General features: G+C 44.4%; 1 protein-coding gene across 1 annotated transcript in view; it reads right to left on the bottom strand.

The window, feature by feature from the left end:
- Positions 1–13282, bottom strand: part of PIWIL4 (piwi like RNA-mediated gene silencing 4) — a 44678-nt gene extending 31396 nt beyond the window's left edge. The window contains exons 1-3 of the mRNA XM_063127162.1: positions 13156–13282; positions 5022–5236; positions 911–1032 (exon numbers count right to left, since the gene is read on the bottom strand). Coding sequence (XP_062983232.1) covers positions 911–1032; positions 5022–5236; positions 13156–13246 — 428 coding nt within the window. The 5' untranslated portion in view covers positions 13247–13282. The remainder of the gene's footprint in view (positions 1–910; positions 1033–5021; positions 5237–13155) is intronic.
- Between the last annotated feature and the right edge of the window lie 2745 nt (positions 13283–16027).

The following is a 16027-nucleotide window of genomic DNA, read 5'->3' on the forward strand; positions in this document are numbered from 1 at the left end:
CTCTGCCATGAAGCTCACTGGGTCACTTTGGGCCAGTCACAGACTCTCAGTCTAACCTACTTCACAGAGTTGTTGTGAGGATAACGGGCATCCCAGGGCCGATCTACACCAAGCAGGATATAACACTTTTAAAACGGTATGAAAACAGTATATGTAATGTGTCCTGGGCTTGAACAGTTCTCATAACCCTTATAAACGGTTATAAGCAGTAGTGTAGATCCTGCCCCAATAAGATTGCGCCCTAAAATTATTTTTAGGCTACCTTTAAGGGTAAAACCCTCTCAAGATGGCGTACAAAATATAAAGCATACAAAGTGGAGAGAATAAAAATAACGTATTCAAACTTTTACTTGTTAAATTCTTACACTTTTGGTACAACCAATTAATTTTTTTACAATTAATAATAATAATAATAATAATAATAATAAATTATTTCTTGCCCACCTCTCCATTTTGATCGAGGCGGGGAACAACAATAAACGATAAAATACATAATACTCAATTAAAACATAATATACATTAAAAACATTCTAAAAAACATCCTAAAAAATCTTAAAATTCCACCGGATAGGCCTGCCGGAAGAGAAAACTGTCTGATTTGACTTATTGCAGGGAAAGGCAACTTCCATCCATGGAGGTTCCCAATCCGGCCCGTGGAGGTTTGGGTGCACTCCCTAAGCCCCACCCCTTGGCCCGGAGAACTGGAGAGGAGGCAGGGGAGGGGAATCCCCATGTTACCTCTGATCTCCAAGCCAGTCCCGAAGTGCCTGAGGTGTCCAGCTTGATCCTGAGTAACCTGGCCCTCAGACCAAAAGAGGTTTTGCTTGCTCCTGATTTATAGCATGACTTTTCAACCCATCTAAAATTAGGTCTCTCTCTCACACACACACACAAACCGGCACACACTTACTTCTTAAAGACAATGTTTAAGAACTGAATGCACACAGGGTTGCTGGGAATCAGCTCATGGATTAGTGTAATGGTGATCTTCACAGTCTCACCTCTTCGTGTTTCACAAGATAGTTCAGTGACCTAAGGAGAAAAAGAAATGAGTTATGTTGCTTCTCTTCAGACTACCATTTTCTCATACCCATATACTACAAAGGTTCAGGACTCCAAAATGTTTCAATAATTCACCTCAATTCCAGTACTTTTCTTTTCCAAATTGTTTCCTGGAAATTATTTTCTGAAGAATACTGGAGTTTTACACTGCGGAAAACCTGTTTATTATTTTACTTATATTCCATCTGGGTTGGGCAGAAAGCAGATCAAGATCTATTGGTACATCTTGGGTGATTTGCAGTAGATTGGCAAGAGTTTCTAAAATCCAATGGTTTAATAAAAGCAGCAACAATGCAATACCTGGTGGAGTGGTTCTCTCAGTAGGAGCTTACTTGGACACTATGTTCAACACCTGATGCCCTATTCAAGGTGTCTCCTCTGAGGAAGGATAAGAGGATGACAACAAAGGAGAGGGCCTTCTCTAACTGTGAAATGCTCTCCTCACCTGAGGTCTGCCTAGTCCCAATATTGCCATCTTTTCGGCACCAGGTTAGACTTTCCTCTACTCCCAGGCATCTAACAGCATAGGATAGTGCTTTTAATGTCAATTGTTTTTATCAAGTCCCAGTATTTTCTTGTAACTGTTTTTTACCTGTTTAAAATTGTTTTTAAATTTTGTATGTCAAGCATTTTATATTATGTTATATTTTGGGGGTTGTAATTTTTGTGAACTGTTTAGAGAGCTTCAGCTATTGGCTGGTATAGAAACAGAATGAAACTAAAGGGTCTTCCCCCCCCCAAATTAGATTTCTCCGAAGAAGAAAGTTTGTGAAGGAAATCTTACCAGACATCAATCTTTGAGTGGGAAAGGACCGTGAGCTCAGTCCTGCTACTAAAAACTGAGCTTGTCTCAAAGGCACTCTGGCCCTAAAGTCTATATTATAGAAACCCCCCAGAGCCACTATTTTTCATTTGACTCTGTCCAGAGGGCCTTGATGTTTTACTAAACAACAGAGTGTTAGGATTGGGCCCAGTATCTCAGCAGAGACAATGGGAATGGAGTCAGAGTCAGATGAAGAACAGTATGAAGTGGTGTTGGAGAGACCAGAGCTTCAGGAGACCAGAGACAATCTCCCCCTCCCACTTCCTGATTCCAGAAAACTTTCTTATAGCTTTTAAATAAAGACAAGCCACATGGAAGATAAAGAACTTGAGTAGGCAAGCCTTAAAACCAACTAACCCAGCAGTCTGTGTATCTTGGCACAAACACATCTCTCAAAACACAAAGCTGCTTGTTGTTGTTTTTTAAAAAAGGAAGATTCCTTCTTACTTAAAATACCATTCCGGAGCCAGAAACAGCCTTAACAATGACAAATGAAAGACAACAAGATTGCCGACAGTTTGTGATTTGAAATCCAGATCATGAGAAAGAGCTCTTGCCAACCTAAAAGCAATACCTTACAACAGGATGGGTGGGACTGCATTCCTTTAGAGGTAAGCTGTCAGGAGTTGCATACCAGCAGTGAGCAAGGCGGAAAACAATAGCAGGTGGGACTGCAGCCCAAATTGGGCATGCTATCCCTTTCTCCCAGGCCCATTTCACACAACATGCTGGGTTCACCAAGGGTTATTTAACCCACGATGAGCCCCGGTGTATGCTGGCCGCCATTTTGAATACACAACCCCTGATGGGTTCGCAGCGTGTCAGGCATACCTGGCGGATCAAGGGTTATTCGGGGGTTAAACAACAAAGTGAGGGTTATGCAACCATCAACCCTAAACATTTTTAGAAAAAGTTTACAAAATAAAAGGAAAAATAATTAAGGACCACAATGAATTAACTTACAGCATAATAATATATAAAGGTAAGAAGTCAACAGTTAAACAGGATTGATAAGAGCAATCATATACATGCCAACTCAGAAATCAAGATAGGCTTGCACTGTAAACCATTTAAGCTTAGCAGAAGAGATAGACTGTGTTCCATATAAGACATTGCAGGACCCCATATTTCATTTGTTAAAATATATGCATTTTAGGATTTGCAATAGGCAATTAATATTACTAATGAACGATTATTCCTGAGGGTGTTTTTTAAGCCATTCTTGCTTTGGACAGCTAGTATTAAGTTTCTAGTATAAACCGGATAGGAAGAGGGTCTTTTCAATGGTGGCACCCCATTTTCAAATGCCCTCCCCAGAGAGGCTCACTTGGTGCCTAGATTATGGTCTTTTGGGCATCAGGTGAAGAACTTTTTATTCTTTTAATCCTTTAGTTTTTGTTGTCTGTAAATGTGTTATTGTATTTTTAGATCTTTACACCTGCTGGTTTTTATTTTGGTTTGATATTGTAGTTTTAAACTTCTAAAAGTTGTGTATTTTGTTTTATCATGTTGTTGTATTTTATGGTTTTAACTTTTTAAACCACCCAGAGAGCTTGAGCTATTAGGCAGTATAGAAATATAATAATGATAACGATAATAAAGAAGAAGAAGTTTAAAGCTACTCTACATTGTTTTAAAATGGGGAGGTCTCAAAAATGTTGTTTTTGTCACAACTTTTATATTTATCACAGACCAGCAGTAACGTGTTAGGGGCATTTCTACCTGAGACTTTTAACCCACACTTTTAACTGAGGCTTCTGATCCCAGTTTCTTTGCGTGATTGAGAACAGCTCCTTTCCATGTGCTTTTTTCTGGTGATTTTCTTTCTTTGCCTTTCTATATGTTTCATTACACACTAAATGGCCCTGTGATATAGATGAACTGTGCGATTATATGGGACTCTCATTCCACCATTTCTAAATAATACCAGACTTTCGTCGTTAGGGAGGGAAAATACACAAATGGTTGCAAACCACAAGAGAAGCCCAGTAGGATGACGATATCATGTAAAGGCCCCGCAAACTACCATGAGTAAGCAATCATGACCGCACAATAAAAGCCCTGTGTAAAAAGTCTCTAGAACATGATGTCACTAAACCAAAGTTAGGAAACCAGCTTTGGAAACTGGGGAAGACCACGCAGAGAAACTTCAGAAAATAGAGAAGGACATTCCCTAACAGGCCACCTGGCAAGCACTGAAGCAACATGACAAGACTGGTGGATGAGAAGCCAGCCTCAGAGCAAAAAGAGCAAGTAGTGGGATATGGTATGAAGGATGGAAGGTACTGAGGCAAAGGGAAAGGGGCAGGCATAAGCACAAAAGAGCAGCCTAGCTGGATCAGATAAAGGCTTATTTAGTTCAGCGTCCTGTTTCCCCCAGTGTCCAGGGTCTGCATGGTCGGGCATCTGCCAAAGGCCCATATCCCATCATGGGACCAACTGATAAGAGTGCCCTGGACCTGCTGCTGCTGCTCCTCTTCACTGCAACCTGCTTGTTCACTCACCTCTTGCTTTGGCCTAAGGGAATAGCAGTATTGTAAAGGAGAAACAGTACATTCAAGAGGCAGCTGGACAACCATCTGTCAGGGATGCTTTAGGGTGGATTCCTGCATTGAGCAAGGGGTTGGACTTGATGGCCTTGTAGGCCCCTTCCAACTCTACTATTCTATAATTCTAGATTCTGCTACCTATTTTTGTTCATTGGCTCTCTGGCAAACAAGCAGGTGATCACAATGAAGCGGAGGAAGAGCAGCAGCTGGTCACAGTGCTGGTAAGAAAATAGAATCACTGGAGGTGTCTTGCCCAAGTTAAGTACCCCCAAAACCTGGAGCCAGCACTGCCTAACCAATGCCTATGGGATGCATGACACAAGGGGAATAGCATCCTGCCATTGTTGTTCTCCAGCATACTGGAGGTAAAATATAGCCACCATGATTAGAAACCACTAACAGTTCCATTTTCCATGAAATTCCCTAATCCCCTCATATGAGTGCGGAGAATGCAAGTGGGAATTCCCTTCTCCCCCAAATATTCCCCTACCCCACCACTGAAATTTCAAGGCTAGTAACAGCAGTATTGCTGCATTTTTATTTTGGGCTTTAATGACACACACACACAGAGACACACACGGTCTTACTCGGTTTTCCAGTTTCTGTGCAAGAAACAGAGTCGCTCCATCAAATACTTTCGCTGTAACTTGAAGTTCTGCATGGCCGTATAACAGTGCAACCCGCAAACGCCTCGATTCCAGCTCTGGGAAAAATGCTACATCGTATTGATACAGCTGCCATTCCCTGGGCAAACCTAAGCTAAACAGGTTGGTTATCACTTTCACAGGAATCCCGCTGGAGCCTGAAATGGATGAGAGGATTGAAAATTAACTTTGTGCTGGCCAATACGTATTATTGCAGCATTTCAATGCAGGAGCAGTTTCCCCGGGAAAGTACCTGACTTCTAAAACTGTCCCTCTTACACCAATGCTACAGCAGCCACAGAACTGTGCTGGGTTTATTACAGAGCCAGACTAAGGAGAAGGGGATGAACATGTATCTGACTCTTTATTCCAGGGGTGCTGAACCTCTTTCAGTCCAAGGGATGAGACTGTCGTGGGCTGCATTCCAGTTGTGGGTAAAACAAAAGAGGTGGGGCCAAAAATGCCAGCATATTTTAGCTTAAAGCTCATCCTGCCAATAACTAAGCCCCTAGGACAGGCCTTTCAGCTTTTTAGAATGGGGGGGGGGGGAAGATACACAAAAGCCAGGAAACCACGAAATGATTGGTGTTCAGGAGCAAGGCAACGTGTAGGGATGGACTGGGCCCCTGGGCCTAAAATTCTGTAGCCCTGCTTCATCTGAATATGTTACAGGGTACTTTAACAAGACAGAACAGAGGGTATAAAACGCCTGAGAACACTGTACTTTATTTAGCCCAGATCTCAGCTATGGAATCTGTGTGTAGTTAGCTCTCATTCTCTTTCTGTTGTAGTGTAATTGCTATGTCCTTTCCCACTTCCTCCCCCATATGCCCAATCCTGAAAGAGCCAACTTCTTTCAAAATCTGAAATTTGATAGGAGGAGAAAATATATGCAGTGTGCACATGACACTTTACCAAACTGAATTTCAGCGATCCTTTTTACCAAGATTCCATTTTTCTGTTCCAGCTGGTTTACCAGGAGGTCTAGTGCAGTCTGATATATCCTCCATTATCTCCAACACATGTGGAGGGTATCAGGTTTTGGAAGGCTGGTCTAGCGTTTCAGGAGGAAGACTAATGCAAAATCTGAGAGCAGGGTAGCTTGGAAGCATCCTTGCAATATTCAATACAAAGGCCAGGCACAAGCACCAGGAAAAAATGCAGGTTGCTTACCTGTAACTGTAGTTCTTTGAGTGGTCATCTATGCATTCACACATATGGGCTTTGCGCCTGCGCAGAGACCAGACCGGAACCTTCTATAGCGGAGTGGAACATTTTTGGCGGGAACCCCTCCCCCACGCTACCGCGCATGTCCATGGGGTTCCCGCCCTTACCTCAGTTTACAGGAGTCTGACATTGTGCCCCCATAAACATGAATGTAAAATAAAATAAAGTACATTCCACATATAACTGTGTCATTTGTAAGTCTCACACCACCAAGAGGGGATGGTGGGTGGGTTGTGTGAATGCATAGATGACCACTTGAAGAACTACAGTTACAGGTAAGCAACCTGCATTTCTTCTTCGTGGTCTCTATGCATCACACATATGGGCGAGTAGCAAGCTGACCTACCTTGGAGGTGGGTTGGTGCATCATCTGAAGAACTCCGAGAGCACTGTCCTCCCAAACGAGCAGTCGTGCCTCGCACGGGTGTCCAAACTGTAGTGCCTGACAAACGTGGATGGAGTGGACCACGTTGCGGCTCTACAGACTTCTGCCAGGGGAACACCTCTGCTGAAGGCAACAGATGTTGCGACAGCTCTGGTAGAATGAGCTGTCACAGGTTTCACCAGCTCTAGTTTAGAGATAGAGTAGGCAAGTTCAATTGTCTCTACAATCCAGCGTGACAGTCGCTGGCATGAAACAGGGAGTCCCTTAGAAGGCTCACCATAACAAATAAACAATTGCTTTGTTTTCCTAAAACTCTCTGACCTAGCCTTGTAGAAGGCAAGAGCTCTCCTTACATCAAGTGTATGTAAAGAGGACTCAATAGGTGTCGCAGGATTCGGAAAGAAAGCTGGAAGAGTAATATGCTGGGATAGATGAAAAGTTGACACTACCTTAGGCAAGAAGGCAGGGTCTGTGCGTAACACAACCTTATCTTTGTGAAAGATAGTATAAGGAGCATCTATCCTGAGAGCTCTAAGCTCACTTGCACGTCTAGCAGAGGTGATGGCTACTAAAAAGACAGTCTTGAATGTCAGAAGCCTAAGGTCAGATAAGGCCATGGACTCGAAAGGCTTCCTTGTCAGTGCTTGTAATACAACTGACAAGCTCTATGGTGGAATTATACTCTTTACTGTCGGTATCGTATTTTTAAGCCCTTTTAAAAAATTTCTCGATGTTGGATGAGCAAAGGGTGTAAAACCATCCATGCCTCGATGAAAAGACGTAATAGCCGCCAAGTGGACTCTGATTGAAGTAAGTTTGAGTCCCTGCTGGAAAAGCGTCAATAGGTATTTAAGAATCACTGACAAAGGGCAAGATTCGGGTGCTTGATCGTTTTTCAAGGCGAAAGTTTGAAATCTCTGCCACTTTGCCACGTAAGATTTCCTTGTTGAAGGCTTTAGTGATGCCAATAATATATGGTCTACAGTTAAATCTTCGACACGAGAGGAGGAGTGGATGATATTCTCCATGCTGTCATCTTGAGGGTCGACAGGTTTGCATGTCGAACCCTGCCCTGGTGTCGAGACAGTAGCCTCGGTATCGACGGGAGTCTGATGTAATTCCCGTTCGACAGTTGAAGGGCGTGTGAGAACCACGTCTGTCGAGGCCACCATGGCGTGATCAAGATGCAATTTGAGTTGTCCATCTGGATCTTGGCTAACACCTTCGTCAATAGTGGGAAGGGTGGAAAGATGTACAGGAGATTTCCTCTCCAAGTCCTGGTGAAAGCATCTCCTAGGGAGTGCTTTCCTCTTCCTGCTCTGCTGCAGAACTTGGAGCAAGCTGCATTTTCTTCGGTAGCGAAGACATCGACAGCAGGGCGGCCCCAGTACCGAAAAAGATCGTCTTGGATTTCGGTATCGAGCTCCCATTCGTGGTCGACATGGAAGGACCTGCTGAGGGAGTCTGCAATGATGTTTTCCTTTCCTGCTACATGGATGGCAGTCAGGTAAGTCTTTCTCTTTATGCACCAGTTCCAGATTCTGAGTGCAGAACGGTTCAGAGGGTGTGATCTTGTTCCACCCTGCCTGTTGATGTAAGCCACTACGGTGGTGTTGTCTGTCGCGATCAGGACATTTCGGCCCTCGATCATTTGTGAAAAAGTCTTTATTGCATTTTCCACAGCTAAGAGTTCTAGATGGTTGATGTGTTGTTCTCTTTGATATAGAGGCCAACGACCTTGAGCGGTGAGGGAGTTGCAGTGCGCTCCCCATCCGGTTAAGGATGCATCCGTTGTGATCGTCACCGAAGGAGCTTCTTGTTGGAACGGAACCCCTTCTAGGAGCGTCGACATCGAAAACCACCATTTCAGAGTTGCCCTGACTTGCTTCGGTATCGACAGGTAAGTTCGTCGAGCATCGTGCCGAAGGTTGAATGTTCTTAAAAACCAAGCCTGCAATATTCTCATTCTGAGTCTTGCAAACCTGATGACTGCAGTTGTAGCTGCCATCAAGCCTAGTAGCCTCTGGATTGTCCATGCCGAAACTTTTCGACGGCTCTCAGTAGCGATGGCTAGCTCTTGAAGGGTGCTCGCTCTGGTCGAGGGCAGGTATGCTCTCCCGTCTCGAGATGATAGAGTTACCCCTATAAAGTCTAATCTCTGCTGTGGGGTCAAGATGGATTTTTCCTCATTGACCCATAGACCCAACGAGTCCAACAGGTTGAGGGTGGTTAAAATATCTCTCTGGAGCATGTCGCTGTTGTTCGCTACCAGGAGCCAATCGTCCAGGTATGGATATATGTAAATCCCTTTCTGTCTTAGATGGGTGCAGACCACCGCCATCACCTTCGTGAAAACTCTCGGTGCCGTGGCCAACCCGAAGGGAAGAACGGTGAACTGGTACTGAGATGCACCGATCGAAAATCGAAGGTAAGCTTGATGCGACTTCCTGATGGAGATATGGAAGTACGCATCCTTCAGATCCACCACCGCGAACCAAACCCCCTTGTGTAGGAGCTGCAGAATTGAAGTAACCGTAGTCATACGGAACTTTCTCGGGGTGATGAATTTGTTTAATTGCCTTAAGTCCATGATCGGTCGAAGACCTCCATCTTTTTTCGGGACCGTGAAGTATCGGGAGAAAAATCCCCGGTTGAGTTCCTCTGCGGGTACGGGAGAGATGGCTCCCTTCGACAGCAGGGTCTGTACCTCGAGAAGCAGAGGAGGGGATGGCGCCGTTACTTTCACCCCCGAAAAAGGAGGAAGGACATCGAGCTCGATGGCATACCCCGAGTTGATGATAGTGAGCACCCAGGAGTCTGTTGTTATTGACTCCCATTGATGGTAATGGGGTGCTAGGCGGTTCGCAAAGGGAGGTGGATCTGGGACCGAAGAGTCAAACCCGCTGCTTCTTGCTGAAGTCGGGTTGACGTTTGTCTTGCGAAAAACGGTTTTGATAAGGTCTCTTCCTCTGGAGCTGCTGTCGAGGTTGAGGCTGGTATTGAGGCCGGTATTGCTGCTGTTGTTGCATAGGTGGCCTCGTCCATCATTTTGGTCTATACTGTACTGTAGGAGCAGTGAATCCCATCTTTTTAGCAGTTGTTCTTGCTTTATAGATAGAATCCAGCGTCTCATCAGTCTTGGTATTAAATAAACCTTCACCATCGAATGGCATATTCTCTATTCTCCATTTGGTTTCATGCGTCAGATTAGCTGATCTGAGCCAAGCATGCCTCCTCAAAGATATGGCGCCCATCATGGACTTTGAATGGAAGTCCACTTGGTGTCGAGCCGTGGACAACTGCTGTCTGGCGATGGCTGAGGCCTCGTTCTGAAACACTCTTGCCAGCTCTTTTTTGTCCTCTGGGAGATGTTCACATAAAGATCCTATCTTCTCCCAGAGGAAGAGCTGGTATCTTGCCATAGTTGCCTCATATGCTGACGCTCTGATGCCCAACGAAGATGAGGAATAGATTCTCCTGCCAGTCTGATCTAGTTTTCTACCTTCCCTATCCACGGGTGCCAAATGTGCTTTTTGTGATTGGCCTTGGGCCGACTCCACCACGATGGAATTAGGCTTTGGATGTTGTACTAGAAATTTTACGTCTTCCTCTTGGATTCGATAGAGGGTCTCTAATCTCTTCGATGTAGCCTGAGTCATAGCAGGTGTCTTCCACGACAGTTGAGCTGTTTGCTTCAATGCATGCGGGATAGGAATGGCAAGTCTCTGGTTAGTGGTAGATTGGAATACGTCATATATTGGATCAACTACCGACTCGTCCGTTTGTTGGATATCTAATCCTAATGCCTGCGCCATTCTAAGCATATGGTCAGAAAATCTGACCATATCGTCCGAGGGAGAAGAAGGGTCGTTGTCATGGACCTCATCTTCTGGTGAAGGCATCTATGGAGTCGCCGACACCCTCGACTCCGAATCTGGAGGATAGTCTTGTTCCGGAGAAGATAGTGTAACTACTTGTAGTTGAAGTTGCTCAGTCGGTACCGTAGGAACTGCCACGGTCGACGCCGATGGTTGTATACGTTGTTGAGGGGTCGACACCCTAGATGTTTGATGGGCGGGCGACGGAGGTAATGGCAAGCGGCACACTCTTGTTGTAGGTGGAGGGTGAGCATAATAGTCTTCCTGTGGATACTGGTGATCCGGGAAGTAGCGCTGTGGACAATATCGGTCCCATTCATAATCATCGAATCTTGACTGGGGATCGGAGTATCTGGAAGCTCCGTCCCATTCACGGCGCGGCGTTAGTCTTGGCGACGGCTGTAATGGGATTAATCCCTGAAGTACTTGAGGCCTTGGAGGCTGTTGAAAAGAAGCCGCTGACGCCGAATCCCTTAGCTCGCCCTCCAATAGGCTGGGCGGGCGTGTCGGTACCGTAGCCATCGGTACCGACTGAGATCTCGATACCGAGGAGGGCCTCGGTATCGAAGCGGTCGGTACAGTGGGAGGAGTGGAGTGACTCCTAACTGGCTCCGCCGCACGAGGTGACGCTAAGGAGGGTTTCTCCGCGTCCCTCTTCTTCTTCTTCTTCTTCTTCTTTTCTAATTCAGAAGAAGGTTTGGGAGTTCTGGCTTTCTTTGAAATCTTTTTTGCCATAGAACTCGTCAAAGACCGACCAGGCGTGAGGGGTATCTGAGCCCTATGTGCTCTGGCTTGCACTTCAGTGCTGCGGTCTGCTGGTTTGTCGGTAACGGACTTACGGGCTGCCGTTTTGTCAGTAACGGACGTTTTATCCATAGTAGGCGCCTCCGTGGCCTTAAGAGCTTTTTCCCATAAAATGGAACGAAGTCGGTCAGCTCTGTTTTTTCTTGTCTGTTTTGTAAACGACATACAATGATGGCAGGCCTCACCGACGTGGCCTTCGCCCAAGCAAAGGACACAGAGGGAGTGTCTGTCAGTAGGTGGAAGCTTGGCCCCACACTTAACACACTTCCTGAACGGGGCTTTAACTGCCATACGGGCCTCAGGCGACCGAAGTCGCTGAGGAAAACTATCTAACGAGAAAAAAAATTTTTTTTTTTTAATATAGATATAAAGAAAGGAAACGAGAAGAGTCTAAGAAAAGGATCGAAGACGAAGAAGATTGTAGAAAAGAGAAGAAAGTTAACAAGAAAAACGCTAGAGGTTCGGTTAAACAAGTCTGTGCACAATGGCGGACGAAGAAGAACTGAGGTAAGGGCGGGAACCCCATGGACATGCGCGGTAGCGTGGGGGAGGGGTTCCCACCAAAAACGTTCCACTCAGCTATAGAAGGTTCCGGTCTGGTCTCTGCGCAGGCGCAAAGCCCATATGTGTGATGCATAGAGACCACGAAGAAGAACACACACATTTGTTTCTTCTTTCTTTCTTTAAAAGATTTACAAGCTGAGTTTCAGGGTAAACTCTCCCAGCTAGAACTACTATGGCAGTCAAGCTGAGAGACCCCATCCCTGCCCCTGCAGGTTAGGAGGGCACTGCTGAGGGTGGGGGGCTGACAGGAACCCAAGCCCAGGAAGACACGCCCAAGCCAGCAAAGGACCTCTGGGAAGGCCAGCTTGGAAAGGGGGCAGGGCCCCCTTCTTCCCCTACATCAGGAGGAAGGAGCTCAACATTAGGAGGTGACAAACAGGCAGTGGTTGAATGTCCTCGCTTCACAACAGCTGCTACTGAGTTGTCTAATTTAAGGTGAACGCTCTCCAATGGTCCTCTGAACTCTCCCTGTGATATCTAAGTGATATGCCCCTTCCAAAAACATGCATTTTGCAGGGAGGGAGGTTGTTAAAAACAGGTAAGACACAACCACCATTTCACACTGCGACAAGGCTTCTCCACTTCCTTCATACAGCGCATAGTTAAACTCTGGAATTCGCTACAACAAGATGTAGTGTCGGTCAACAATTTGGATGGCTTTAAAAGGGGGTTGGATAAATTCCTGGAGAAGGCTATCAATGGCTCCTAGTCCTGATATATATATGCTACCTCCAGTATCAGAGGCAGTAAGCCTATATACACCAGTTGCTGGAAACATCAGCTGGATGTTGCACCATGTCCTCCTTGTGGTTCCCTGGTTAACAGTTGGTTGACAACTGTGTGAACAGAATGATGGACTGGATTGACCCTTGATCTCATCCAGCATGGCTCTTATGTTCTTATGACTCATGGGCAACCCTGTCCTCTTTCATAATATGGGATGGGAGGATATTGCTGGACTTCTTCAGTTCATTTTATTTCTATATCACTCAAAAGCCAAAGGTTTATGGGCAGTTCATAACAATTTATAAGATAAAGTACAGCATAAAAATTTAAATACTCAAAATTTTAAAACAATTTAAACAGCTAAAAACAATTTCAATGAAATACTAAAATACATTGGCCTCTCCAATTATAATATAGCACAACTGGATAAAGGCTTGGTTGCTGTAGCAGGAATGTATGGCTGCTTCCAGATAAAAGCAGAGGATTACTGTACCTGTTTTAGAATCTTTGACGTGGGTCATCGTCTCCCTAGTATTTATTCCCATGTCTTGAAAGTTACGACGGATCCTCCCCCCTCTGTCCATCACTGTATAACCAGAATGTCCGACAGAAAAGCCAACTTGATAAGAAAAAGAGAGAGAGAGAGAGAGAGAAAATCTTGAAGGCTTCAAGGAGAATGAGAGAAAGGTACCAAGAACATAACGGCATGAAGAAATCTAAGAAGTGTCGTTGACTGCACAGAATGTGCTCAGCTGTTATGGAGTTTACTGGCCAACCTACCATCATGCATTTTATTTATCAATAGATTGTTTTACAATGCCAATTTTATAGCCAGTTCTACCTTTTAAAGTGCAAGTTGTTCACTTGTTTTGCAAGCCTCAAGTTTGCTTTCCTATTCATTTCCCTGTTTAGCAATAACCAAACAATACTGACTAACTGAAGCACAGTGAGTTTGCCTGGAAAGCATATTTCACACTTCAGGGGCCACCCCTAAGAAAACACCCCTAAGATGGCCCTTCTTTAGCCTTCCCCAACCTGGTGCCTACCAGCTATGTAGGAATGCAACTCCCATCATCTTTTAATGACAGGAGTTGTTGTCCAACACAGCTAGAGGGTACCAGGTTGGGGAAGGCATTTCTACTCTGTGCCACAGTAGATTTTGCTTCCAAAAAGAATGGGTCCTGGAGCAAAACCTCCCAAGATGACCTGAAGTGTGAAGTGGTTCACATGGGAGAAACTACTCCCCCAGGTACCCTGGATTTCAAAGGTAATCACCAGCACATAGAATCATAGAATAGTAGAGTTGGAAGGGGACTATAAGGCCATCGAGTCCAACCCCCTGCTCATTGCGGGAATCTACCTTAAAGCATCCCTGACAGATGGCTGTCCAGCTGCCTCTTGAATGCCTCTAGTGTGGGAGAGCCCACCATCTCCCTAGACAATTGGTTCCATTGTCGTACTGCTCTAACAGTCAGGCAGTTTTTCCTGATGTCCAGCCAGAATCTGGCTTCCTGTAACTTAAGCCCATTATTCCGTGTCCTGCACTCTGGGACGATCGAGAAGAGATCCTGGCACTCCTCTGTGTGACAACCTTTCAAGTATTTGAAGAGTGCTATCATGTCATGAAAGACTTCATCTTGCTCTAAAGACAAGAATATTTGAACAATATACATCGTTTAAGTCAAACACTTACATTTTGGTGGACTCTTCCCAGCTCTTGGGTGTCTGTTAGCAGCTTCTTCAACAGTCTGCAAAACAAGGGCATTGCCACTCCCCAAGCAGACCTATGAGGTCGAGGTGATAGAACAGACAGTAGCAGATGTAAACAACAACAATAATGCTCTTTAAACACCTCACGTTTTTCATGCACCAAGATAATTTCTTTGTAAGGAAAAGTATGCACACCAGGAGCTATCCAGCAGGACCAAAACTGTATCAATAATATGTAATTCTCTTGTATCTTTTGGCTGGTAAGGACAAATATGTGAATTATATGGGGGTGGTTTTCTTTCTGCACTGATAGCACAAAAGATTCAAAATAATTTTACTGAACAAAAAGTAGTCAGGTATTATGGGGTGTAGCTAGCAGTTTATAGGCCAGCCCATCATGTGATTAATTTATTATCAGTTTGATTTACATTGTAAACCTTATAACTAGTTCTACATTTTCATTGGTATATTGCTTGCTCATTTGGCAAGCTTAAAAGTGGTTTATAATTAACATTTATATATCACCGTATCTCCTAAAAAGCTATCATAGCGATGTGCAACAATTTAAATCAATAAAACCTTAAAACTATCAAAGCAAGAACATTATTTACAGTAAAAACATTAAAACTACACATTTTAAAGGCTAAATTGAAAAAATTCACACCCTTTCCCTGTTTAACAAAGACCAATGGATACAAGCAAATAAACAACACTGACTGATATATTGGTAGTAATAGCCAAAGGCCATTACTTCCACAGACTGTCCAAAACATTTGCATGGCTGAGGAAGAAAGTCTGAAAGGTGTACTCACCACCCCATGGTATGAAAAATATCACATATAAATAACTGACACAACTGCTGGCTGTGATGACCTGCCTCACCCTGCCTAAGGGTAGTGCCAGCCCTGATGCACTGGAGAGAAGTTAAAATTTTGTAAAAGGCAGTCACAAGCTTCACACACATACCGGGTTGGTGGAACCAGGTTGTCCAAATGTTTCTTCTTCTCCAGAAAGGATTTGCCCTCTGGCCTTTATTCGTGCTCGACCCGTCATTCCGCCAGATTGTAACTCACTGAAATAAGGAAAACGATACAGTGAAATCCCAGTGCATGAAATAAACGCTACCCTGTTAACCCAAGTTTGAGTAGCATTAGTTCTGCTAGGAGGGATGGACAAGAGAGAAGGACTTCTGGGTACCTCAATAAACTGCCCACCTCCATACACCACTGTCATCCATGATGTCCATTCCCCAACCATCAGAGGTATGGTGAGTGTTTATGCGAGACAGGGCTTTTTTTATGGTGATGCTGAGGTTTTGGAAGTCCCTGCTCCCAGAAGCCTGTCTTGCTTGGCTCCCGCAAAGCACTTCAATGGCAGGTTTAAAAAAAGTATCAATCCAGATATGATAAGTCAAAACAAAATATTCTACAAGAGATGTGAAGGCCTGGAAAAAAACCAGAAAAATTCAGGAAAAAAACAGAGTTTTTCCAATTTTTCCCGAAGCCTTTTTTGATTTTTTTCCAAAAAAATGAAAAAAATGAAGAAAAAACAGATTATGGGATGTTTCATTTTAGCATGATGAATAAAATGTTTAAGACAAGGTGTTCAGATATTTACTTCACCAAATGATTTCTAAAAACTGTACAGTATCAGAT

The sequence above is a fragment of the Elgaria multicarinata genome, chromosome 5 (genome assembly GCF_023053635.1).
Source record: "Elgaria multicarinata webbii isolate HBS135686 ecotype San Diego chromosome 5, rElgMul1.1.pri, whole genome shotgun sequence".
Lineage (NCBI taxonomy): Eukaryota > Metazoa > Chordata > Lepidosauria > Squamata > Anguidae > Elgaria > Elgaria multicarinata.